The sequence below is a fragment of the Micromys minutus genome (genome assembly GCF_963924665.1).
Source record: "Micromys minutus genome assembly, chromosome: 12".
Taxonomy (NCBI): domain Eukaryota; kingdom Metazoa; phylum Chordata; class Mammalia; order Rodentia; family Muridae; genus Micromys; species Micromys minutus.
Window position 1 is genome coordinate 42,614,390 of NC_137981.1, and position 27,734 is coordinate 42,642,123.

Below are 27,734 nucleotides of genomic sequence, written 5' to 3' on the forward strand. Positions count from 1 at the left end.
ATAGATTTCTGTGCCCTGAGGTGAGGGTAGGATGAAGAAAGCCCATTAGGTCTCTGTCTCTCTCCACTGACTGTTCAGTTATGGGTCTTTGTGTTAGTTCCCATAAACCTTGATGACTGGAGAGTGAATCACTGATCTATGGGTGTAGCAGAATGTTGTTGGAGTCATTTTTATTGCTGTGTTCTTTAATCAGAGCAGTGGTATTTGGTTTTCTTGTAAGATCGTGATTATCAAGTCTAAAGTCCATGGCTACCCAAGCAGTGTCAAGCTTGGGTTCCACCTCATAGAGTGGGCCTTAAATCCAATCTGAGAGTGGCTGATTATTCCTACATTTGTGCCACTATCTAACCAGCATATTTGCAGGCAGTTCACTATTGTAGGTGGTGTATGTATGTATGACACTGTATGTGCCCACATTATGTATGTAGCTGGCTTGATGGTTGCCTTTCTCCTCTGGTACTGTGCAAAGTATCTCCCAGTACCATAAATACCAGTGAGAGGCCAAATCTCTTAAATTCAGACTCCATTTAGAGAACCTGATCTAAGTTTAAACTCAGGTGAGCTAACAGGCTGGTACCTAGCATTAGTTTCCAAGTTGCCCCCCAACAAAAGGCAAGCTTAGCCCCAGTCTCTAGGCTAAGCCCCAACAAGACCAGCGTTTCCATGTTACACCCTCAACAGGACCAAATTGTCTCCAGGTTACTTCCCCAACAAACCTGTACCCCCCAGGTTACAAACTCACCCCCTGCCTAACGACCACCAATGCAGAGGAAAGCGGAAATTAAGTTTATGATATGACTCCTAGCACCAGCCAGTCATGTTAAAGGCCACAGTAGCTTTCCAATTAGTTGCTTGCACAGGCACTCCCTGCTTGCTGCTTACTATAAACCATAGACACTAGGTGACACCCCACCACCAAAACTGTCCTGTGTGACAGTGGTGCGCTGTGGGTGGGTGGGTGGGGTCAAGCTAACTTGAATAGAATAAATACCCTGCTGCGAGTTGCATCAGATGGGCTCCTATCTGTTTTTCTTTTTTTTTGGGGGGGGGGGGGGGACGGTCACTAACATTTCCCTGATACTACACTAGTCAGTAGTGAAGGCTCCGTTTACATTTTATATACACAATATGCATTTTATTGTGCTAGAATGTAAGGAGCAGATAGCAGTAATTTTAAAAAGAAAAACTTTGTTTGAAATGTTTGCATTAGAGTTGCAAAAATAAAGAATTCCAACATTTTGTTACCCAGCTTTCTCTACTAGCATCTTAAAGGACTGTAATATGCTTATTAAAACTAAAATGTTAATACCAGATACATTAGCTGAGCTACACACTTCTCTCACACGTTTTTAATCAGTTTTAACTACTAATGACTCTAGTCTGCACCAGAATCCCACACAAGCCTCCAGTCTGACTTCCGCACCACTGCTTCCCGTTCTCCTGTCGCGAGAGCTCATTTGTGGCGAAACGCATCCTGGGTGACTGGTTAGCGCGTGTGCGGATGACGAAGCGGAAGTGCCCGGGCCAGAGGCGGGACCAGAGCCCTAAGGGGCTCGGAATTACGGAAGTTTTGTGAGGAGGGTCTGGGTGGCTGCTGGAGTTCCTGCTTGATTTACGGCTCTAGAGCTGGGGCTGCCGCTGCGGGCCTCAGAGCCGCCAGCCTCTGGAGGGTTGCGGCTGTGACTCGGGCGCGACTCGACGGCGGTGCTGCCGTCCCACCGGCCGGCCTCGTCTGTAGGGGACCCCTCGGATCTCCACCATGGCTTCCACGAACACCAACCTCCAGGTACCGCGGCTTTTCTGGGCCCCTATAGAGAACCGGAACCCCGCGGGGAAGGGGTGGGGGCGGGGGCGGAGGAGCGGCCGCGCCCCTGGCCCTGGCCGAGGAGGGCGTGGCTGTGCAGACCCGACCTGGGCGAAGGGGTGCTTCCCAGAGGGGCGGGCCTTGGCATCTCCTCCGCCTCACGGTCTGTGGGACTCTTGATTTGCTTGTGACATTGGAAAACAAAACAGCGGTGTTTGGAACTGTGCCGATCTCTCTCTCCAATCCGGAAGCTCTCTAGTCTCTCTACTGGGAAGAAAGGAAAAGAGTAATCTTTAAATTTATTTATTTATTTATTTATTTTTTTATTTTTTATTTATTGCAAATCACTACTCTGGACCAGTTTAGAATAAGGTGCTCTTCTCCGTTTCTTATGCTGATGAACAAAGACGTCCAGGTGTGTCCGGTGAATGGTCCAAGAACCTTAGGTTAGAGCGGGGCAATACACCATCCTCACGAATTCATTAAGAATATGCTCTTATATATGTTGTCCTAAATTACTGTGTTTAAGATCAGGGAGTGTTTTAATCTGTACCTTCGCTTTCCCACCCTCATTGCAAAAAAACCCAGTGTTTTCTACGTACATTCGGATTCCTAAGATAGTGAACGTTAGAAAAAGGTTACTGCTGCTTCATGGAACGGTGTTCATTGACGACTGTAGCACAGTCTCCCATCATCCATCGTTGATCAGTGGGATCCAGAAGGTGGCTGGGTATCCGGAACTTCTAGCCCAGTAGGTTAGTTACCAAGGAGTAGAATAAAGTACTCTTTGAATAGTATTTGTTCAGTGTCTGGTATAAGTAAAAATGATAATGTAAACGTATTTCTTTAACTAGGATAATTGATCCTAAAGAAATTCCTCCCAAAGGAAGGGCACTTGAATCGGGATCACTGCACACAAAGACTGGGAGTAAAGGCTTGTCTGGTGGTTCTTATCCTGAAACTCAAAGAAAAAGATTGTATATTTAATATATTACATATATAAGTAAATACTATAAGTATTATATATATACTTATATATATATAAGTAAATGATTGCTATCTTTAATGCAACCGTGGTTCATTTTTTTTGTAATTAAGAGTAAGTTCGCCATTAATGTGTATCTTTTCCACTAAGTTTTTGTAACCCTATATTTTGTAGCCCTGATCAGAAAATGCTGGGGTTTTGTTTTGGTTGGTTTCTTTTGGGGGTGGGGGGATTTGTTGTTGTTGGTTTTAATTTTGCTTTTGTTGAATGTTAATTAGTAAAGGCTTTCCTTTAGGTGTTAAAGATGCTTTCATTTGTGGTACTCATATTTCTATTTCAACACTTGTAGTTTGATTCTGTAACCAGAATGCATTGCAGTTTTAATTGGATTGATGGATGTTCTTCGGTGAGCCAGATAGAGACTGAAAAATATTAAAAGTATAGCTGTGAGTGATAAGGAAGAGGAATGTTGAGCTACAGTGGTTGGTTTAAGTGTGGTTTTTCTCCATAAGCCTTTTCAGAAAACTTTCTAATCAAGAAAATATAGACAAAGAATCATTAAATGAGTTATTTCCCCAAAGAATAAAGCAAAAAACTTTGTAAATTTGGATGCTTTTAATCTACTGCAGAATGCAAATAACAAACTAAAAAACAAACAAACAAAACCCCACCAGAATTTAAGTACAGTTCCATTTAACAGTTAGAGGTTAGTGTGAGCTGGCATCCAGGAAGGGTGTAGCTCATTCTTCCTGGGATAAAAGAGACATGTTTCTCTGAGGTGGTGTGATCTCAGATAAAGTGAGCACTAACTGCAGTCGGCTCAGTGTTTGAGGTGATCTCACTGACCCCTCAGAACAACTCTCCAAGGCCAGTGGCACTCGAGCTTTTGAGGTTGTGGTATGCCCAAAGACATGCCAGAAGTTAGTGTGGGCATTAGTTTTGAATCCAGGTCTGTGTGCTTATAAGTGTGTGTGTGTGTGTGTGTGTGTGTGTGTGTGTGTGTGTGTGTGTTTTCCCACTGTAAAATTCTATGTACTTGAAGAAGAATGGGGAATGCTTTCCAGGCAGAGAAAATTGCAGAAACGTAATAAAAACCTTGCAGAGAACATAAAGTAAAATCCAAAGATGAACCACTCCTAAATATTTGTTGTCCATATAAAACTGTGCTGAGATTTGGAGAATACCAGAATCTTATCCCCACCCTCACACCCCACCCCTCTGTGTGTGTGTGTGTGTGTGTGTGTGTGTGTGTGTGTGTGTATCTTACATAAAAGCAACTTTTCGAACACAGTATTGGCATTGGAAGCATGTACAAGTGGTCCTAGAAATCCAGAAACCCTCTACTGTCTCACTGGAAATGGAGAGTATGTTGCACCAGTAGGGCCATTCTGAGGCCTTAAGAAGCTGAAATTTTACAGGGAGACAGTGGCATATGGTCTGCTTAGCGTGTATGTTTTGGGCATATGTACCCTTAGTTGGGTTGAGCTGTACCAGAATTTTGATGTGACAGAAACTCAGTGTATAAGGAAAGACTGTGAATGAAAATGGTTGTCACCAGGAGTTTGTGTGCTACATCTTTATGTGCTACATGCATACCATGGGGGGGAGGGGTTACTCTGCTGTACGTGGAAAGTTACAAAACGAGCTTGAACACTGAATGTCATTTTCACACTTCTGTTTCAGAATCAAGGTCTGAGTGGTGGGAGGTGGTGACCAGCCAAACTAGGGTTTCTATTTGAAATGCACAACAAAGGCTGGTGCAAAGAACATTTTAAAGAGAGATACTAGTCTTCCTTCCATTAAAATGTGAGAGAGGAGTAGTCTGAGTTTGGGGCTTTCCTTGGGAGTCGGTTGTGGAGGTAGAGGTTCTAAGATGGCAACTAGAGAGAAATCTAAGAACTCATGACAGCTGGCCTGTACTGATGGGCCGTTGTATCTATGGCTCTGAGATATCTTAAACCTGCTTTTCTTCAGGGGACGGACCCAACCTACAGTGGCACCTCACTGAGGCAGTAAATGTCAAAGGGTAAGGGAAGTGGACTCCTGAGCATAAGAAAAGTCAGACTTGGCAGACCAGGCTTGCAGCTCAGTGACAGAGTGATTGGTTGATTACCTGTTGTGGGCTGAGTGAGGGGACTGAGTGAAGAAACCCAGGTTTCAATATAATCTGGAGCAATTAGTCCGAACCTGAAGTTTATCATGTGCTCTAACCACTGAGCCTTTGGAGTACGTGTTTATGTGAGCAGTTGCTCCTAAACACCAGGTAACCATGTCTGTGATTTTTGTCTTGCCTAATTTAAAAACTTGGGAAGACTTGTTCTTGAATTCTTGCTGTTTGAAGTGTGAAACATAAAACTAGTTTGTTTTTGTCGATTCTAAAACGTTTTAAAAGAAATGTAGCCTCTCTGGCATCTCTGCATCAAAACATGCTTCCAAGTATAATGGTATTCCTGCAGGTGATGGTTATGGAGTTTGTAGTGACCTTTATGTCATTTGTGTTCTTATGTTTAGTGTACCCTGAAGAGAATCATTCATAAATTTGTGTTCTCTCTTTCCTTCCTTGAGGTGCCTTATTACGTAGTTTACACAAATTAGAACATTTTACTTTGAAATTTTTTAAAGATTTATTTATTTATTTATTTATTTTGTGTATATGAGTATATTGTAGCTAAAGACATACTGGAAGAGGTCATTGGATCCCATTACAGATGGTTGTGAGCCACCATATGGTCACTGGGAATTGAACTCAGACCCTCTGGAAGAGCAGTCAGTGTTCTTAACCTCTGAGTCATCTCTCTAGCACTTACTTTGAATTTTTATTCTTTTTTTATTTGTGTGTGTGTGTGTGTGTGTGTGTGTGTGTGTGTGTGTGTGTGTGTGTACACGAGGAATCAAACTCAAGTCGTCCTTTCTTACTGTGGCATCTCACTAGCCCCATGCCTGTACTCTCTCCCGTTGGAGTGTTCATGCTTGGTCCTTATTTTCATATGTCTGCATATATTTTAAATTACAATTTATTTTATGTGTATGGGTATTTTGCCTGACTTACATCTGTGTACCATGTGTGTTCTTAGTGCCCACGGCAGCCAGAAGAGGACATTGGATCTCCTGGAAAAGTTATAGATGATTGTAAGCTACCACGCAGGTGTTGGGAACTGAACCCACGAGCTCTGGAAGAGCAGCCAGTGTTCTTGACTCCTGGGACATCTCTCCAGGCTCTAAATTGCAAAGCTTAATCAGAGTTTTATTATGAAAGCTAGTTGGAGGTAGGCAGATCTTGGTGATTCCAGGACAGTCAGGACTACAAAGAGAAACCCTGTAAAACGTTTTTATTTTGAGGTTAACATGCAGTTTTCAGAAGAGATCAGAGTATCCACTGGACCCTTCCCCCAGTTGCATGTTGTAAAACTGTTACAATATCACATCAGGATACTGTGTTGACACTGTGTAGTTCTTAATCATTCCCCAGTTTGACCTGTACTTCTGTGTGTGTTTGTGTGTTTTCTGTGCAGTTTGGGAACAGTTTAACCATGAAACCACTGAAGGCTCTCTAGAGCATTCATTTCTGTACAAGTTTTGTGTGAACATTAATCATCCCTTTTCTGGGGGACTGTCTAGGAGTGCAGTTCTTTGTTTATATTATTAGTTACATATTTTGCTAGGTAAATACAATAGTTCTCCAGAACTGCTAATCCATTATACAATACACTCTGCATTCTTACCAACATTGATGTCACTGGTTTTCATTTTAGTCATTGTGATAGGTGTCTGCTTTTTTCATTGCAGTTTTAATTTGCATTATTCAAATGGCCAGTGATGGTATGCCATCTGTATGGTCTCCTTGGTGAAATGTACTAGTTAACTGGGCTTTTAAAATGTGTGTGTGTGCGTGTATGTCAGGACAGCTTGCAAGAGTTGGCTTTCTTCTACTGTGAATCAATTTTCTATTGATTCTTTATTGATTCTGTTGAATCAATTAAGCTGGGTAGCAAGACCTTTACCCGCTGAGCCATCTTCTGACCCATTAATAAATTCTTTTAAACTGTTATATCTCTAGGGTTCCTTTGTGTAGATGTTTTGTTTTTGCATGGTGTTTCACAGTATTCTCCAGTCTGTACTTTCATCATTTTGTCAGAATCTTTCAGAGAACAAAAATTTTTAACTGATATCTTTCTCGTTAACATATTTTCATTTTATACATTGTGCTTTTGATATTAAATCTAAGAACTTTTTTGGGTTTTGTTTTCTCAAAGTTATCTATTTAAGTCTATGTTCATTTTAAGTTAGTTTTTGCTGGATATATAGGACTTAAGATAAGATTCTTTTTTGTTCCCTTGTGGATGTCCATTGCTATACCATTTTAAAAGCCTATTTTCTCAGTGTGGCCTTGGTTCTCTATCACTTTTGAGTAGTTGCTTGGCTATATTTGTATGGTTCTATTTCTGGGAAAGTTTTCCTTTTTAAATCTCTACAGGAGTTCTTATCACAGAAGATGTGAAAATGTAGAAAATGGATCTGGGTCAGATCATCAGCAAATGCCTCTCAAATACTTTCCATGTCTCTAAAGCCTTGTAATACTATTTTAATGACCTTTTAATATTTGATGTGATACTATTTTGTATTATTAATGTCTTTGATCAGTATAGTTTTGGGGACCTTTCAGAGTATTAATATCACATTGTTCTAGAGGGGTTTTTATCTCTGCCTTCAGTTTATGATTTAGGCAAAGCAGCAACAAGTTTTTTTCAAATGCTTTAAAGTTTATTTTAAAATAATGTGTATAGGTCGTGTGCCTGCATGTTTATCTGTACACTGTGTGTGTGCTTGGTGCCCAGGGAGGCCAGAAGAGGGTGTCAGACCCCCTGAACTGGAGTTACAAATGATCTGACACATGGGTACTAAGAATTGAACCCTGTTCTCCCAGGAGACTAGCTAGTTCCCTTAACCCTGGAGCCATGTCTGCAGTCTAACAGCACTTCATCTTTGAGAATTTTCCTATTTCTTTTTAATTAAAGGTGCTGGGGGGGTTATTTGCTTCAAACTTAAGATTTATGCTTTCATTTAAGTTTATTGTTTTGCCTCTCACACAGAAAGCAATAGATCTTGCAAGCAAAGCAGCCCAGGAAGACAAAGCTGGGAACTATGAGGAAGCTCTCCAACTCTACCAACATGCTGTTCAGTATTTTCTCCATGTTGTTAAGTGTAAGACATGTTTTATTTTATTTGCACATGTACACTAAACAAGAGAAGTGTTACATTTCTAAAAGTTGAAATACAAAGCCAAGAGAATTAAAAAAAAAAATCTAAATCACCATTACAGAGAAACTCCTTTCTCCTTGCTATTAGTCCTATAACAGATGTGCCAGTTGTTGTAATTAGTACTTTATACCAGTATCTTACTGTGCATTCAGTAGAGAGAACTTTATTTTTATAGATGGGTAATCTAACTGAATTATCTGATTTGAACAACCAGTTTTTAAGCATATGTTGAAAATTACTTGTAAAAATAAGTTGGGAGGTATTAGTTTAGTTAACAAACACATGCTTGATGTTATGGGCCCAGCTCTGTTCTGGGAACTGGATATTCAACCTTGAGAAACAAGCGCATAAAAACCTGTAAGGTCCATCACCAATTTTACACTTAGTGCCTGGGTTATTTGAAGTATTTAGTTTGAACTTTTCCTATTTAATTGTAGGGGAGGGAGTATGTTAAAATAAAACTGAGGACAAAAGATAACACAGAAGAGACATGAGGATGGTCTGTGTGCTGGATGTATTGCTGAAGTCCACATTTCAAAATAGCTACAATAGAGGTTTTAATGTGGTAAAATTACTATGTTGGTAGTCTGCATAATATATGCAATTTGCATTTCTTTGTATACTTAGAAGTAAAGCAGACAGAGATGTTAATGGAAATAGTTGACTACTGTTAACTATTATAAATAGTTATCGTTTATATCAATGCTTTTTTTCACTTTTATTACTTTCCCTATCAACATATTCAAGCAGTGTACAGAGAGCAAATCCAGCTTCCACTCTCCTAATCCTCCAATTCCCAGCTTTTAGGTAATCCTGCTGTACATTCAGAGTTGTCTGTTGTCTCTCTTATGATTGGTTTTATGTGAGATAAAGTGTTTAGCTGTCTGTAAATGGTTAAGGGAAGAATTTGAAACCTATAGACTGTTACTTTATTAATATATAATATTAACATAAAATACCTACTGTTTTGCTGTGAGTTTTTGTTTTGTTTTGTCTGTAAACTCAACTGAATGCTGACCTCCAACCCTGGGTGGAAAGGAATCGAGAAGGGTTGATGGCTACTGGATACAGTGAATTAGAGAAGCCTTCTCCTCCCTCCTTCAACACAGAAGTTGCTTGTTAAAGAGTATATCTCTAATTTGACTTTCTCTGGATGCTGTGATAGAACACCCTGACAGAAAACAAGTTAGGGAGGAAAGGCTTCATTCTGATTTGCATACAGTTCCAGCCCATCATCACAGGGAAGGTGAGGCAGCAGGAGGTCAGCCTTGGGGTCAGGAAGTTAACTGAGCACATCTCATCAACTCATGGGAGACAAGACAACAGGAAATAGAACCAGCCTATAAAACCTCAAAACCTATCCCAATGACATATTTCTTCCAGCAAGACTCACTTCCTAAATGTCTGTAACCTTCCTATATAGCACCTGCCCTGTAGACATTTGGATACATGAGCCTGTGGGGACATTCCGTATCAAACTACAACAAAATTAATATTGTCTCATTTTCTTCCACAGATGAAGCACAAGGTGATAAAGCCAAGCAAAGCATCAGGGCCAAGTGTACAGAATATCTTGATAGAGCAGAAAAACTAAAGGAATATCTAAAGAAGAAGGAGAAGAAACCACAGAAGCCGGTGAAAGAGGATCAGTCAGGTCCAGTTGATGAGAAGGGGTCTGTATTCTAAAGTATTAGATTGTGTATCCTATAACTTGTCATTTGTGAAATAGGATCATTTGTCTAAGCCAGAAATTTTCCAACCATGATTCATGAGCCTAAGTGGGTTTATTGCCTATTTCAGTCATTAAGTTTTACTGAGACAAAACCTTGCACATCCACTTATATACTGTCATCTCAGATAGTTTGTCCTATAACAGAGATGGGTGGTTACAGTAGAGATTCTATGGCCAGGAAACCAGAAATATTTACCATGGAGACTTTCAAAGACCAGAGTTTGTTAGTCTGTGTTTACTGTCCTCTCATACCTTTGTTTAAGGTGTTTTCAAGTAATTGGAAAAACGCTGTGGGTGGGACACCAGCACACAACTGTCTGTTAGACTGAGGGCTATTGTAGGAGTGATCTGTGAAATACATCTAACCCTGAGCACAAAGGGAAAATGAACTCCAACAGTGTCATTAATTTGTATTTTATGCAAAAGTGTTTTTACTGTAGATTTGCATTATGTCATCATGAAGAAAGCAACAGCATAATTTTTGAAGCAGTGAGCTTTAGGTTTTGAATGCCTTCCTAGATGCATGAGGTATCACAGATGTGGAGAGCGTTCAGTGGATGCATGCCCTCTCTGCATGCTAAGCAGGGAGGACTTACTCTAGCTAGATTTGCTCTTGATGGTCCTAGAAATGGGTGTCAGCATGGTTCCAAATGACGTGTTAGGAAAATGAGATTTTCGGTTGATGTGGGCTGGCTGGATTTGAAACACTGAAGATCTGGTGAGTTCTGGAGCCTGTGATGCTCACAGTTGTTGTTCTACAAGCTACACATGATGCCCAAAGTCATGAGGGAATAGAGCTGTTTAGGCAGTGTTACCCTTCCATGCTTGTTCATGGTGAAATTTTGCCTAGGCGTTGTCTATTTTAAGGATGGGGGAAGGGGGACAGGTATAAAAATTAGAGTTGGTTGTCTTAAAAGCGTGTGGCAGAGTTTGAAGAAAATTAGAAGCTCAGAGTTTTATATTCTCTGTTAAAATATGGTTAGGAAAACAGTGTATAACATGCCCAAGAGTACTTTATATTCTGTACATACTAATTCCCAACATGAAGTGCACGTAAAGGGAAGAATTCAATTCATCATGAGCGTACAGGGCTCCCACATCTCATGAGCATCTTTTCACATGCAGTATTAGTGAGGACCCCATAGTCATCTGCTGTGCACTGGCAGCCAGACAGGGGAGAGCCAGTCTTTCTTTTTTTATACTAAATATCAGTCTTGGTTCCAAGCAGCAGAACTCACTTTGGCTGATTTAGTTAAAAGGAGAGAGAGGTGTTCTTGCAGGGATTATTTTACAGAATTTTGAGGATAGAGAATCAAATAAATACCCAGGACTCCATATGGGGACAGAGAGTTGTAAATTCATGTGGTATTTTTTGTTCAAGTAGAAATCTTGCTGCTGCCAACTCTCCCACAAGACATTACTAGGGCTCAGAAATGCACAGTAAGACCTCTGCCTCAGTTTCCTCAGGGCAAACCATGATCTTACCTGAAGATTTGTTATTCACACAACCAACCTCGGAGGAACTCAGGTCTGCTGAGGATGAAGGGAACCTACCACGGAGCAGTTTGTTCTGATGATCTGTACCGCATGAGAGAGCTTGAATAGGAGATTAGAGTATCAGTGACTCAGTTCTCAGTAGTTACTTCATCCGTAATTCTGCATCCTACAAATAACCAAGGCTTTCCCACCCTGTCACAAGTCCTGTCAAGTTGTTTTAACCCTCTGTGTGTATTAAAACCTAAAAGTTGGTAGGACTTTCTTCTCTGGACCACTCTTCACTCAACATTGTAGCAGGAACATTTTTCTGTTACATGTTTCTACAACATTGTTTTCAAAAGCTGTAGTGTATTTTGTGATAAGCTATTATTGAACATAAGTTATTTTTGTTTTTTCCACAGTTGTACTGTGGATGTGACTGTCCTTGTAGTGAACTTTAAAAATTATCTCCTTAATGTAAACCCCTAGATGAGATATAGTGCTGTTCTAGTTTGCTTCTCTATTGCTGTGCTAAAATACCAGGAGCAAAAGCAGGGTGAGGACAAAGGGTTTAATTTTGTTTAGAAGGTATAGTCCACCACTGAGGGATTCAAAGGCAGGAAGGACTCAAGGCAGGCACTTGAAGCAGAGAGTGATGAAGGGATGCTGCTTACTAGCATGCTTTCCCTAGTTTGTTCATCTTTCTTGTGTCACCCTAGGTCAACCTGCCTAGGCACTGCCTAGAGTGGGCTATGCCATCTATATTAGTAAGTAATCAAAATACGGCCACACAGATGTGTCCATCACACTCTAGTGTGCTTGAAGCAGTTCCTTGGATTCCTTTTTCAAAGGTAATCTAGGTTAGTTGAAAAAGCTAACCACAAATCGGTTGGCTTTTTTTTTTTTTTTTTTTTGAGTTCATAAGATTTTCACTAGGAAGCTTTATCTCTTCTTGGGCATCTTAGGCTAATGGTTACATTGCATATAATTATGTGTTGTACCCTTTCTTCCTAACACAAAGTCCTGTTAGGTTATAGTTTTTGCCTGGTGCTGATGTTTTTCATAGTATCGCATAGTTTCCCTATACTTTCTCTGAAGTCCTCTATGGACTAGTCTGGGGCAGACACCTGTGGGTGTGTACATGCACAGGTATTCATGAGGGTAGAGGTGGTCCTGACCTTATCCTGCTCTTGTCCATTTCCAGTGTGTGCTTCCTATTGACTATTCACGTCCCTGTTTTAATATGTTCTTAGAAGCATCATTTGAAACACTTAAGTAAAAATAAATTTTGATGTCAATGTCTTTTCTTGTGTAAACATTTCAGGTTATCTTTCCTTCACTTTCGTATTGTTTATCAGCAGTGAGTGATCTTTTGCATATATTAAATTCTTTTCATTAGGAATGACAGTGATGGGGAAGCAGAATCTGATGATCCTGAAAAAAAGAAACTGCAGAATCAACTTCAAGGTTACTTTGGATTTCATTTTAAAACTTACTCTTACTGAAAATACTCATGGATTGTCTGCTTGAACAATTTTGTTTCCCTCTTTTTCATCCAGTTTCAAAAAGTGGCTTTAGTTGCTGGTGGGTCATATGATGGTTTGGTTCCAGACTAGGATTTACTCTCCAGGGTTTCTAATAGAATTTTTTTCTTTAATGAATTAAAAAAAAAAAATCTGCCTTTAAAAGGCTGCCAGCAGTTACTGCTGTTCATTTATGCAGCATTGCCACTATTAGCACACTGCAAGGCCCAAGGAGCAGCATGGCTTAGGAGCTACATTGATCCTGTCGCCATGGCTGCCATTGACCTGTGGCTTCCTCTCCTCCCTGTTCTTTTCCTCCACTTCCCAGTTTCATAGATATGCTTATTTTACTACATTTTCTTTTCTCTCCTACAATGTCTATGTCAAGGCCCTTTGATTCTGCTGTCCTACAGAGCAGTGGCACGGTGGGGTGGCTGCAAATACAGATCTGGAGTCCATCCTGAGGATTTGCCACATAACAGTTTTTGAGGTTTGGGCAAGTTCCCTAACCTCTCAGAATCTGAGTCCCCATCTTGAAAATGGACATTTCTTGTAGGGAAAGGAAATCAAGGCAATGCAGAAAGATCTTAGTAAATTTTTGAGGCCTGATGATGAGCTCAGGATATCTAAAAAGGCATCTACTTAATTGCTGGTTCCTTTAACTGTTGAGATGTAATCGTTTTTTGTAAGCTAACTAATGACTTCCCAAGTAAACTTTATGCTTAGGCATGGGCAGTTTGTACTCGTACTGATGTTACCTAAAAATATTTAACTAGAAAGGATTCCCATTTTGTATACTTAGTATGATTACTGGATAGTGAAAGTGAGTTTGTGGGTGTGTATGCATATATACACATATGCGTGTACATATCACATAGAGGTGTGTACATATATATATGTGTGTGTGTACATGTGTGTAGAGGGCTGTGAGTGTATATGTGTGTGTATATCTATAAGTATGCGTGTGTATACAGAGTGGGACATGCATGTGTTAGACCTTTAACCTTGCTATACTACTTTCTTCCCTTTGCCAATATTTCTGTCTTACCAACTCCACTAGGTTATGTAGGAAAATATTGTAAACCTGGTACATTGAAACCTGTAGGCTAGAGAGCTGATTTTGGGGGATGTGGCTTTTGGTTTTAGATTTATTCTTTTATTTTTATTTTAGTTGTGTGTGTCTATATCTGTATGAATGTATGCTGCATGTGTGTGGATGCCCACAAAGGTCAGAAGGGGATTTCAGATCTCCCTGGAGCTGGTAATGTCAACAATTGTAAATTTCCAGAGATATGTTTTAGCATCCAAACTTGATTTCTCTGAAGATCATTGTGTGCTTTTAACACTTAGCCATTTCTCCAGCCCCTAAGAATAGGGTGTTGTTGCTGTTGTTTGATTGTTTTGGTTTTTGTTTATATGCTGAGAACTTTTGTGGCAATAGGTACAGCCCCCAAGAGAATGACTTAGAATTTCTGATCCTTCTGTCTCCACCTCCCAAGTGCTAGGAATAGAGGTATGTGCCACCATGCTTGGCTTTTGTTTGTCTTTTAATTTAATAGGTTGTTAATGGATTTTTATTTGTTCCAACTGGGAAGATAGTCCAGTCAGCAGAATGCTTGCCACACAGCATAATGAGAACCCGAGTTCAAGCCCAGACATGGTGACATACATCTGTCATCCTGCTGCTGGGGAGGTGGAGCTAGGTGTATCCCTCAGGCATGCCAGCCTGTCAGCCTAGCCTGCCCAGTGAGCACCATCTCCTAAACAAGGTAGATACTCTTGATGAATGGACCTGAGGTTGTCCTGTGGTCTCTACACAGTACACACATGTGACTGCACACATGCACATACATTATCATTTTTTAAAATTCTATCATGAGATAATATTTTAGCATTTTACTTCTGTTTTAGACTATGGGATTTAATATATGATTTTTATGATTTAAAAGGATTATGATGTAAATTTTATGTTAGCTAAATCAAGAACTTGTAAGGTCTGTCTGATTTTTAATTTTTTTGCATTTATTTAATTTACATGTATATATGGTGTGTGTGTGTATGAGAGAAAGAGACAGAGAGACAGAGACAAAGTGTGTGAGAGTAAGCGCCACAGCATGTGTGTAAAGTTAGAGGACAACTTTTGGACTCAGTTCAGTCCTTCTATCTTGTAGTTCTGGGAATCACACTTGGATCCACAGGCTTGGCATCAAGTGCCTTTATTCACTGAGCCATTTTAGTAGCCTCTAAATAATATTTAAGTATAAAATACAGTATAATTCTAAAAGTATGTTTATATTCTTGGAAATATAGTCAATTTTATTTTTTAGTAATATTACTTTGCCTTTTTCATTTTATAAGCCTAAATTTTGTTTAACATTTAATCTTTTATAAATATCACAGTCACCTTTAAACTTAAAAATAATATTAGTTGAATATGAAAACGATCCAAAGATGGTGATGCTCTTATAGCACTTGGGAGGCAGAGGCAGGTAGATCTCTTGAGTTTCAAGGACAGCCTGATCTACATAGGGAGTTTTAAACTTCCGGAGCCATAGTAAAACTCTGTCTCCAAAAAACCAACAACAGCAAAAAAAAAAAAAACCCAAAACAACAAAAAAGAAGAAATCTATTGCTTAGTGCAGGACAGGAGCATGTATGCATATGTAAATGCATGTTCATGTGTGTTCCCACTTGTGATATGTTGAGGAGGGTGTGTGTATGTAGAAGCCAGTGATTGGTGAGTGTCTCGCTTGAATGGGGAGCTCACCGAGTCAGCTAGTCTATAGTTAGTTGTCTTGCTCCAGAGACTATTGCATGCAGCCCAGCATACCAACTGGCATTTCCATGGGTGCTGGGAATCCTAGCTCCAATTCTCCATACTTGTTTGTCAAGCACTTTACCCAACTGAGCTGTTTTTCCTGCTTCTAATGGTTTTTAGATTCCATGAAAATCTCAAGCTAGCCAGATGTTGTACATGGATATAGTGAATTTTGGTCCCAAACTCAACTTTTTTGATACAAAACTATGGTTTTACTTAATTTTAATCTAATAACTAAAGATTTTTATGGCTTAGGAAAGTTAAGTTAGCAAGTATAGGCTTAGACTCGTAGATGTATTTCCTAACAATAAGAAATTGGCTTTAAAATTTCATTCTCAATAATTATGTAACTACAGGTGTCTGCGCCATCTATTTGTGTATGCTTGTCTGTGTGTGTGTGTGTGTGTGTGTGTGTGTGTGTGTGTGTGTGTGCGTGTGATGTGGAGGCCAAAGGGTGACTTCAAGCATCTTCCTAGATCATGCTACCTTAGTTTTTGAGACAAGCTTTTTTATTGAACCAGTACAGCTAGGTTGATAGCCAGTGAACTTCAGGGATGCTCCCGTTTCTGTATCCCGCCCAACCCCAGGATGGGCTTATAGACGTGCACCATCACGGTTTGTACATAGGTGCCAGGGAGTCGGAACTCAGATCTCACGCTTGCAGGGGCTTTGCTTACTGAGCTGTTTCTCAGCACAGAGTGGCTGCTTATCATCTTAGAGGAGACTCTTCAGTGATTACAGTAAAGCAGTTCTTATATCCTAGAAGGATAGGAACACTTGATGAGAACAGCTGGAAAATTCTTCTAATAAGTTGTAGGCTATTTTAAAAATAACACTGTAGTTTTTTAATGTACACTGCTTTAAGGAACTAAATCATTCCTTTAAATAACTTTGTAGTTTTTTTTAATGGTTTTGTTTAAACGTCAGATGAAAAGTGTGACAAACTCAAGCAAGAACTGTAGATCTTCAGGGACACATTTGTCTTTTCCATCATCTGTTCCTCTCTCATTTCTATCCCTTCTGACTTTCCCCTGATAGCTCTTGTCTTTAGTTAAAATCACTGAAGTGTATTTTCTCCTGAGAGTGTTAAGAGAAACAGTAAACCAGCCCTACTGGGAAGTATGTTGATTGCCCAGAGCCAGTACACAGCTCTGATACTGTCACCTGATCCTGTGATAGCCTGTCTGTGTTGCTTGGCCAGGTAGGACTAGTGTCATTTCACTAGCAGAGGCATTGAGTCCAGTCCATAGCTGTCCAGCCACCCACCTAGGTTTCTGCCTCCTGATGATTTCTAACTGCTTCCTCCTTGCATTACTTCAAAAAGGTCTTAGTACTGAGAACTTTCACAGACAATTTTGCACTGTGGTTTTTAAATGTTGCTTTCAAACTTTGCTGAACTAGTCTTCCTCAACTGAAAGATCACCCAATATTTTGCAGGTGCCATTGTTATAGAGCGACCAAATGTGAAGTGGAGTGATGTTGCTGGTCTCGAAGGAGCCAAAGAAGCGCTTAAAGAGGCTGTGATTCTGCCAATTAAGTTTCCTCATCTGTTTACAGGTGAAATGATTTCTAATCACCTTGATTTAAAAAATACCAGTGACTAAGGTAGAGCACTGTGTTCTGACATTAGTGGTAAATATAACTCCTAGAGATATTCCTGTTCATGTGTATATTTGTAAGTATACATTGCAAAATAATGTAATTGTCAGCCGATAAGGCTTAAGGTAAATCACTGGAATGCTACATACTAAATTACAGTGTGTATATCCATATTAATAAATTTAAATCCACATGATAATTTGTAGAAACATGTCCACACCTATTAAAAAAAGGTCAGAAAGCAAATTACAAAAAACATACAGTATGAGTCCATGTTTGTCAAGTAAATGTGTATTCTCAGAAGTAAATGCCCATAGACTTTAAAATGCCAGTAAGTGCCTAGAGAATATAATTACAGGTGAACTTTACCCTCTGAATTTTACCTGAATGTGTGCAGTAGTCATGTGTTAAGTTTTCACAGTGTTTCATTAAGAATTAATTTACTGCCTCAGATGAGGTGCACATCCTGTAGGGACAGGGAAAGCACTCCTTACCACTGAAGAGAGTTTCGCTGACCCCTAGCACCTGGGGATAGCTCAAGTTCTAGCTGTATTAGTTAGTGACCATCTGTACTTTGCTGACCATTTCTGTGCCTGTGATAGGACGATACCCACAGTCTAACGCAGAGGTGGTTTTGTTAGTTTTGAAAACAATCTGGTTCATGCTGCAAACTGAACAGGTTCAAACAGTGATGTCACAGAGAGCAGATACAGCAAAGGATCTGGGCTGCGTCTCACCCACCTCACTCTAGGGAGCTGCTTACAGCCCAGTTCTCAGGACGTACACAGAGGGACATGCAGGACCCTCTATATCAGTGTGTCTCAATAGCACGGCATTTGCCTTTCTGCCTGCTTCTTCCCCAGAGATTAGTGCTCTTCACTTTTAACAGTGTAGATTTTACCTGTATTTAAGCTTCAAGTTTTCTTGTTTACTTTTACTTGATTATAATTATTTTAAAAACTACTTACTGTCTAGGATAAATTTTAAAAAGTCTCTATCAGACATATTTAAAAGGTAATCACTTAAAAGTGTATTACCTAAAATCATTTTCTACTGTACTAGTGTTCTGTGCACCGACTGTGCAGTACTTACTCAGGGCAACACTGACTTAGGGTTGATTTAAAAGAGAAAAGTGAAATTCAAGTAATTCAACTCTGAAAGTCAAGTACTTGAAAAACCAAGCCTTTCATAATCAGGATATCAATATAGTTTTTCATTAGTCATCTAGGGACAGGTCCACAGACACTAGGTACCTATCTGCAGTTTATGTAGACTTTTAAATTTATGTTATAATTCTATACAGCCTGCTGGCAATACTGTAGTTTCTGATTAGCCAAATTAAGTCACAAAATGTTGATTTTCTTTCCCCTCATTTCTTTGAAGCAGAAGTAGGATTTACAACAATAGCTCCCACATCATTACCCAACCATTGAAGCTTCTGGTGGTCACTGGCCTATGCTTCCTGGTAAAGCAGGAACTCCTTAAAACTCACAAGACCCCCCAGACCAAGTGCACGCCTTGTCCTTCCTCCACAGGTCTATTTAGATAGCTACTTACCTTTGCAGCAGGCCTGCGTTATTCCAGTTTTGAGCAGTACTCTTTAACTGAACTTTGTCCCTGGGGAGCAGAGATCCTTTTGTCCGTCTGTATCTCACACTGTCATCTTCATACATTGGTCAGGCAGATGAGTGAACAAGTAAATGAACTTCCTGTCCGGTGAAGCAGTGGATGTGCTTCTGATAATGTCTCTAGAAGAGCAAGTCGTATAACTTAAGTCATGCATACATTAGATTTTTTTTAAACTATCTTTATTCTTACTGAGAGCGTTTACAGTATCTTTAGTGTGGCTGATGTCTGAAGTAAGTGAAATGAATAGTCTTGAAATTCTCATGTTATATTTTTTTTAATGCAACTTGTAGGAAAGAGGACACCTTGGAGAGGAATCCTATTATTTGGGCCACCAGGAACAGGAAAATCGTATTTAGCTAAAGCTGTTGCAACGGAAGCAAACAACTCAACGTTTTTTTCAATATCTTCCTCTGACCTTGTGTCTAAGTGGCTGGGGGAAAGCGAAAAGTGAGTGGTGCATTACAAGTCTTTCCACTGGTCCCTGCAGGCGGTCACTCGGGCAGTCTGTAGTTCATGGGTTTCAAGTACCTTTCCTAAAAACTCACGGGAGGAATGTAACAATAGGTATTCATCTCCTGGTCAAGCTCTGGTCAAAAGACGGGAATTTATTTTGTAGGAAAAAAACTAGTAAGCATATGTATGCATTTGTATGTGTGTATACACGCATGCATGTGCATGTGGGTGCTTCTGTAACTTAGTGAATTGTCTAGTTGTAATTTATTATTCTCTACTGGCAGCATGAGTGGGCCTTAGGTGTGCACATTTCTTAGAACTTTTGTATATTGCCTTGATGTGGTCCTTCAGTTCTTTCCAGAAACTGAGCTTTACTTCTTCTTCTTAGGCTGGTTAAGAATTTATTCCAGCTTGCCAGAGAGAACAAGCCTTCCATCATCTTCATCGATGAGATTGACTCTCTGTGCGGTTCCAGAAGTGAGAATGAGAGCGAGGCTGCACGGAGAATTAAGACGGAGTTCTTGGTTCAAATGCAGGGTAGGGTTGCTGGGCTGAGAGACTTTCTCGTTCTCTCACCATTGGGAGGGAAAGAATTTAAGCAGAATTTCTCTCAAATACTATTATTTCCATTATTTTTGTTTTGAGACAAGGTCTCATTGTGTGGCCCTGGCTGGCTATTACCTTCCTACATAGACCGAGCTGGCCTCAGAGGTCCAGCTGGCTCTGCCTCCTCTTACAGGATTCACAAATGTTATTAGTAAATTTATCAGAAGCTTCATGAGAAACATTTTGAAAAGAATATTAATATTTGTTTGTAACCTAGGAGATTCACTTCTTTAGATGATTTGGCTGATACCTGAGCAACATGGTTCTTGATTAGTTTAAGCTTTTGTAAAGATAAAGATGGAGTGCTTTAGTATTAGTTAGCACTATCTTTCTTTATGGGACATACAAACAGGGCATGGAGAGTCGATTAAAAATGGTGCATGTGCATGCAGGGGTGTGTGTGTGTGTGTGTGTGTGTGTGTGTGTGTGTGTGTGGTGGATTTTTTTTTTTTTTTTTTTTTTTTTTTTTTTAGTTTCAAAGAATGAAATTGGGTCATTTGCAGAATAACTAGAGAGAATCATATTAAGCAAACTAAGTCACCCTCAGAAAGACAGATAATCTCCTTTTCTCTTATTTGTGGTTTCTAGATTATATGAGCTATATAAACTTAACGTGTATCTATATTCTGTGAAAGTTAAATAAACTGCCTCGGGAACAAAAGGGCTCATGGGAAGGGAGAGACGGGACATGGCAGGAGTGCTGAGCGCCTTCCATACTTCTAAAGTATACCTCTGCTCCACTGCCATCTCTAGTGAGGATGCACCAGGGACTCCTATAAAAGAAGTGTTTTTTGACATATTACCTATTTTAATGCAGGAGTTGGTGTGGACAATGATGGCATTTTGGTTCTGGGAGCTACAAATATCCCCTGGGTTCTGGATTCTGCAATTAGGCGAAGGTATGATGACAGATCAGCACCTTACTGCTAACTGCAGGGTAGCAATAGATGATAACTCCCCTTCCTGTAGGAGAATTGAGTCTGGTGGCTGTGTGAAAAGTCAGTTAATGGTTCCTGTCCTTTTCTGTGTCCTATGTTGGGTTGAGGAATTGCTTATTTGTTTGCTTGCTATAATGAGAATATGTGCTCTCTGTACTGACCTTCCACTTTGGAAAATACACCTATTTTTAATTAATTTTCGTAAGTTTAGAGGGGAGTGATGCTTCAAGATTCACAATAAGAGTTTTGTATCTCAGTAAAAATTCTTCAGATAAAATTTTGCAAAATGATTTCTTGATGCTTATTTTGTAGTTTAGGCCAGTCTGGACTCAGAACATCACTCTTACTTTAGCCTTCCATGTGCTGCAATTACAGACAGGAACTACCTGATTAGGAAGATAAATTTTTAGTTTTAAAAAAAAAAGATTTATGTCTGGTACTGGGCAAAGTAGCAAACATCTGAATACCAGCACTTGGGAGAAGACAGGAGAGCCAAGAACTTAAGGTTATCCTCAGGTTTGTAGCAAGTTCCAGACTAGCTCGGACTATAAGAAACCCTGTTTAAAAAAATAACAAAAGTCTGTCCTATTTTTTTAAGGTTAAGCTGCAACTTGAGCTCTAGGAGCAGTATATAGATTGTTTACAGCTCTGCAGCTCCCTGGGCATTCTTGAATTGCATGATAGAAAGAGCAGTGTGTGCATGCCACTTTTATCCCCTTCCTTCAGTCGGTTTGATAGCCCTTTAGGTTAGCACCCAATACCTCCAGAGGAAATGTGTTAGGCAGGGTTAGAAAGCCAGATTCCAAAGCAAGCCTAGTTAATAGAGGTAGGAGAAACTTAAAATGTCACTGCCCAGTGGGTCTGTAAAGCATTGTCCTTCACTACTTCCTCTCTGTTTCCAAATGCCTGAATTTAACAAAGGCAAGTAAAAAATACTAATAAACTATTACGATGTATAGTACAGGATTATTCAGATTGAACTCATAGTAAAAAGAACATTTTGTGTAATGCTTATTTTGTAAGATTTTAGGTAGTTTTTATGGTAACCCTTATTTGGTATTATGAAACATTACTTTCTATCACAAGTTCAGAATTCAGTCTTGTGAGATGTGCTTTATGCTATAAATTCCAGACATAAAAACAGCCAAAGAGGACCCCAAAAATGTTTGAGAAAGATGAAGTCTCACAAAACTTGTTTCCTGACTATTTTGCTTCTAGTTTTAGTTTTCATTGTATTATAGTTAGTCTCCCCTTGAGGTAGGTAGGTATATATGTACACACGAACACTTACACATATGTGGCTTTAACTCTGCTGTTGTTCACCCTATCTTAGTATAATAGAGACTGATCAACTAATCAGGGATTTTTCTAAACATGCTAATTTTACATTGAAATTAAGCATATATAAACTTAACATCCTTTGTATAATTTTTTATTTTAAGATTTGAGAAACGTATTTATATTCCTTTGCCTGAAGCGCATGCTCGGGCAGCCATGTTTAGACTGCACTTGGGCAGCACTCAGAACAGCCTCACAGAAGCAGACTTCCAAGAACTTGGGAGGAAGACGGATGGCTATTCAGGAGCAGATATAAGTATCATTGTACGGGATGCACTTATGCAGCCTGTGAGAAAAGTTCAGTCAGCTACTCACTTCAAAAAGGTAAGCAGTGTTTACCCTGTCATGTGCTTTTTGAATGGAACTTTAGGGACCATACCTGGCTTGTTTTCCAAAGGAGTTGAAATGGCTTTGGTGTCGTATAATAGTGTAATAAGTATGTTTATGTAATAAATATTCCTGTTGCATTGAAAATAATTTCTCCAGTGAAGATTGTTCATGCTCCCAAAGATTGTCTTTTTCTAAGAAGTAATATGAGACATTTCTGAGTCATTCTGCTGATAGTGCAACAGCTTACATGGCTGAGAGTCTGCTTTGCGGATAGCCAGAGCAACTGGGAGCAGATTCTGGTACATTTGCCCCATACCAAAAAAGTAGATCCAGTACATGCTCAACATGTCCTTTCCTTGTCCACGCTGTCCAGCATCGTGCTGTGTCACAGAGACAGGCACACGGCGGATGGGTGTTAGTAGTGAATCTGGAACTTGGGTGCTAACACACACAGTCTTGTGTGTTATAGTTTACAGGGGCAAAGGTATGAAGTACACCTGGATGGGATGTATTTCAGAGTCTGAAGTCACAATTGTCATACTTTCTGCACTTCCCATCTCAGTGAATTGAGCATACCTGATTGGGTTACCACTTGGTGAGAAGAGTATAGCCTTACTATAATCCTGAAATTATGAAATAGACTTGAAAACAGTCATCTAAATATTTATATGCAACTTTGTAACAAAGGTTTGTTTTCTAGATATTGCTAAAATCTTGCTTTAACTAAGTTATCGTTCATGAAATGACAAAAACATTATTAAGCATGTAAATTTATTTCTGTTCTAGTTTTTTATTGCTGTGGTAAAACAATGTAACCAAAAGCTTTCTGGGCAGGAAAGGGCTTATTTGGCTCACAGGTTCTGATTACACTCCATGGTGAAAAGAAGTTAGAGCAGGAACCTGGAGGCAGAGACTGATGCAGAGACATGGAGGGTTGCTGCTTACTGCACTCCTTTCTATAAACACAGTCCTTCCGGCACAGAGGTGATACCACCCACAGTAGTCATAATCTCCCACACAAGTCATAATCAAGAAGTCATCCATACACTTGCCTATAGGCCAGTCTGATAAAAGCATTTTTCTCAATAGAACTTCCCTCTTACCAAATGATTCTACCTTGTGTCAAGTTGACAAAAGCTAACTAGCGCAGTACTATATGTTAGTTACAGTTAGTTACATTTCTGTTGCTCTGAAGAGGCACCAAGACCAAGACTTAACTGAAGGCTTGCTTGTAGTTTTCAGAGGACCAGTCCATGGCCATCATGGTAGGGAGCATGGCAGCAGGCAGACAGGCATGGCACTGGAGCAGTAGCTGAGAACTTACCTTTTATCAGCAAGTTTGAGGCAGAGAGAGCTTGTCATGGGCTTTTGAAACCTCTAAGCCAAAACCCAATGACACCTTTTCCAACACGGCCACACCTCCTAATCCTTCCTAAACTGTCTACCATCTGGAAACCAAACATTCAAAAGTATGAGACTGTAGGAGCCATTTTTATTTAAACCAGCACACCCAGGTCTTTTGTTTGAATCTTTTGTTAAGAAAGACCTAAAGATTGAATAATTTAAGACTAAATTATCCTGTAAAATATCTCAAGTTTTCAGCCATGGAAAAGAACAACTTGGGAGAGTTTTGTAATATGTTTAGTTTAGTTTATAAGGTAGGTAACTGCCATTTAATACACAGTAGAGGAAAAAGAGAAAAGGTAGCCAGAAGGAAACTTTTTTTCTTTTTTGTACCATAATAATTATGTAATAGTGAATCAAGACATAGAAATGTGTCAAGAAAAATTGTAAGTTTTAGAAAATCTAAAAACTTTTAAATCAGCCTAATGAGAACTATTTTTCATTATGTATTCTATTTTTTTTCTAAACATTTTAATACAGTCTTTAATGTATTTTAACTCTTTTGATGACAAAAAATTTAATTCTTATTTTATTTACTCAGAAAAATTCAAGTTACTGTCTTTACAGGTTCGTGGACCCTCAAGAGCTGATCCCAACTGCATTGTAAATGACCTGCTGACACCCTGCTCTCCAGGAGATCCTGGAGCTATTGAAATGACATGGATGGATGTTCCTGGAGATAAACTCTTGGAGCCAGTTGTTTCCATGGTGGGACACTTTGAATCTTTATACACTAATTTGTCATTTCTATAGCACTAGAGAATGTTATGATCAAGCTCATGTATTTAATACTTAAAGAATTGTAAAAATTAATTTTGCTTAGATGTAAAAATAATTACCTGAAGTTGTGAGACTTGTGTTAATGAAAAGGTTGTACTTTGAAAGCACAATCTTCTGACTTGAAGTCATCCACAAAATTCTCACATGTATTGCATAAAATATTGTTTGGACTTAAATAAAATATGAGTTTTGCCAGAAATAACAAGTCTTATATGACAGTATTCATAAATAGTATTGTTTTGTTTTACTTCTTTAGGCTGCATAGAGTGTGTAAATAATGGAGTTATTTAAATTTTCAACTGAAAACATGTATTGTTTTACTATTATGTACATTTCAAATGTTATCCCATTTTATTTACATTTCAAATTTTCCCCTTTGCAAACCCCCAATCCCATTACCCCTCCCCCTGCTTCTATGAGGGTGGTCCCCACCCACCCACTTCTGCCTCAGTGCCTTGGCATTCATTCCTCTATGCTGAGGCATCAAGCCTTCACAGGACCAAGGTCCTCCCCTCCCATTGATGACAGATAAGGCCCCTTCAGCTCCTTCAGTCCTTCCCCTAACTCCTGAGGTCCCTAACTCCATCAGTCCGATGGTTGGGTTCAAGCATCCATATGTGCATTGGTCAGGATCTGGCAGAGCCTCTCATATCATTCATATCAGGCTCCTGTCAGCAAGTGCTTCTTGGCATTAGCAGTAGTGTCTGGGTTTGGTGTCTGCATGTGGGATGGATCCCCAGGTGGGGCAATTTCTGGATGATCATTTAAGTACAACCAGGTGACTTACAGATATTATTTTTGTAGTAAAAAAGAGTACAATTAAAAAAGGAATATAGTGATACTACCATAAAATGCAGTTTATAGTTTTCATTGGAATGATCAGAATAATGTAGAGGGTTTTATTATTATTGAAAGCTAATTGACTTGAGTTTCGGATTTTGCTGCTTCAGTTACAGAATTCTACAGAGACTATAGTAAATTATTAGTTGCTTGTGTAATTATCATTTTTCTTCTGGGTTACACTTGGTGGGAAGCAGACCTCTTGTTGAAGGTAAAGAGTTAGACCAGGAATGAGATGATGGCCAGACTGTGGAAGGCGTTGGCCTCCAGGCTGCTTGGCGAGGGGAGCAGCAGGAGGAAGTTGCTGTCAGGAGCTCAAGATACTGCACATTTTCCTAGTCAAGTGTAAATTTGCAACTACAAAGGACATTTATACTGTATTGAGTCTATTGTTAATGTCCTCTTTCTTTTCTCTGACAGTGGGATATGCTGCGGTCCCTGTCCAGCACAAAGCCGACAGTCAATGAGCAGGACTTGTTGAAATTGAAGAAGTTTACAGAAGATTTTGGCCAGGAAGGCTAACACAAAGACAGCAAGAACATGTTTATGCTGCATTTCTTCTCTTTTGTAGGTATTTTGCCTTTCTTGAATGGCATTCAGATTATTTCCAGCAAAACTCATTTATCCAGGGAAACCTACATGTCACTTCAGTGTTCCTTAATTCTGTGTTGTCCTTTTCTTACACTACCTGTTAAATTCTTTAATTCACAAACATTGTCAAATTGTAAGGAAAGGGACAGGGGCATGTGGAACAGCATAGTGGGGGCAGGGAGGAGCCTCGCCCAGCTTCATGGATAGCCGCTAGGATCTCATGAGCGCTTGTTCAAAGAGCAAGGCCTTTCTTTTTCCTTTTTTAAAAAGTGAAATTGAAACAGGGCTAAAGCTAATGATATATTAATATCTTGAAAAGCTCTTCAAGCATTTTATCAATGTAAAGTATTGCTTTATAAAAAATTAAGAATGGTAGAATCTTTACTCTCAGGGATGAAGAATTTGGGATTTGTGGCACAGGCAATGCTCCTGTTGATTCTGTAGTGGGTTGGTTTCTTCTGCATAGATTAAAGTGATTCCTTTAAAGGCAGCGGGCTTTTATAACTCCATGACTCCTTCTACTGTGCACTTGAGACTTTCTGAATCGGTCATCATCTTTGCCTTGTCTATGTCAGTGTCTTTTGTAGCCAAGATTGACCAAAAGAGGTGGCAAAGAAGTATACATTTGAGAATTGTCATGAAATACTGTAATGGGAACCTTTAATAAGAAAATGGCTTTCTTGTGGACTTTGCAATGTTTCCTGTGGATGATGTGGGTATGTGTGTACATATATATACATAATTTTTTAAATATAGGATAGCGAGAGTTAAGTCTTTTACTTTTAAGTTCAGGGAGCAGTTTGTTCTAACCACACAAGCATTCTCAGTGTGGTATTTCATGGAGCTTTAGAGACAAACTGATGTCTCATTAAGTAATGAAATATAAACATACCATCATGTTATTTTAATGTCTTCTAATACATGATCTGAGGGGGTGTGTCACACACTTGTGTACCAACTCTTAGTTGTGCCTTGGACATTTGCTTTGACTACCTGCAAACAATTACTAGGTTAACTAGAATTGCTGTGCAGTTCTGCCTTGCAAGTGCTACACAGTAGTTGCATTAAAGTAGATTTGCACATCTTACATGCTATGCTATATGATTGCCTTTGGGTTTTCTGTACAGATTGTTTTTGTTGATATTTGATGAAGAATGTAGGCCTGAAATATACTGTTCCTATGTGAAGTAAATTGCTATAACCTACCTTTGGCTATCTTCTATATGTTTCTTTATTTTGGGACCTTCTACATATGAGGAAATGTCTAAATTGGCTAGATAAAAAGAAATAATTTATATTTATTAATGAGCATACATAAAAGGATCAAGGGTAGAAATGCATAACTATAATCTCAGGAGTTCAAAGCTAGCCTGGGCTCCATAGCAAGACCCTGTCTTTTAAATAACATTAAAACTATATATACTCTTTAACAGCTACTGTGTGAAAACTACAAGTTATATTGGCAGAACAATACTAATTCTTTCTAAATGAATTAATTTGTATAGGATCTTAGGTGTTGAATAAATTTTAAATAGATCCCCCTACCATCCTCAATGCTGAACATTCCTGAAGAAAGACACACTCACACAGCTTTTATATTTTGATATGACTTAAACTGCAACAGCTGGG

General features: G+C 39.3%; 1 protein-coding gene across 1 annotated transcript; it reads left to right on the forward strand.

The window, feature by feature from the left end:
• The first annotated feature begins 1,543 nt into the window (after positions 1 to 1,543).
• On the forward strand, positions 1,544 to 27,302 carry VPS4B (vacuolar protein sorting 4 homolog B). The gene is made up of 11 exons (XM_080925858.1): positions 1,544 to 1,786; positions 7,880 to 7,991; positions 9,565 to 9,721; positions 12,656 to 12,723; positions 17,035 to 17,154; positions 19,116 to 19,272; positions 19,667 to 19,815; positions 20,702 to 20,783; positions 22,265 to 22,484; positions 24,462 to 24,602; positions 25,935 to 27,302. Exons 1-11 carry the CDS (start codon positions 1,760 to 1,762, stop codon positions 26,034 to 26,036), a joined length of 1,335 nt encoding a protein of 444 aa, XP_080781984.1. The 5' UTR covers positions 1,544 to 1,759; the 3' UTR covers positions 26,037 to 27,302.
• The last annotated feature ends 432 nt before the right edge of the window (positions 27,303 to 27,734 follow it).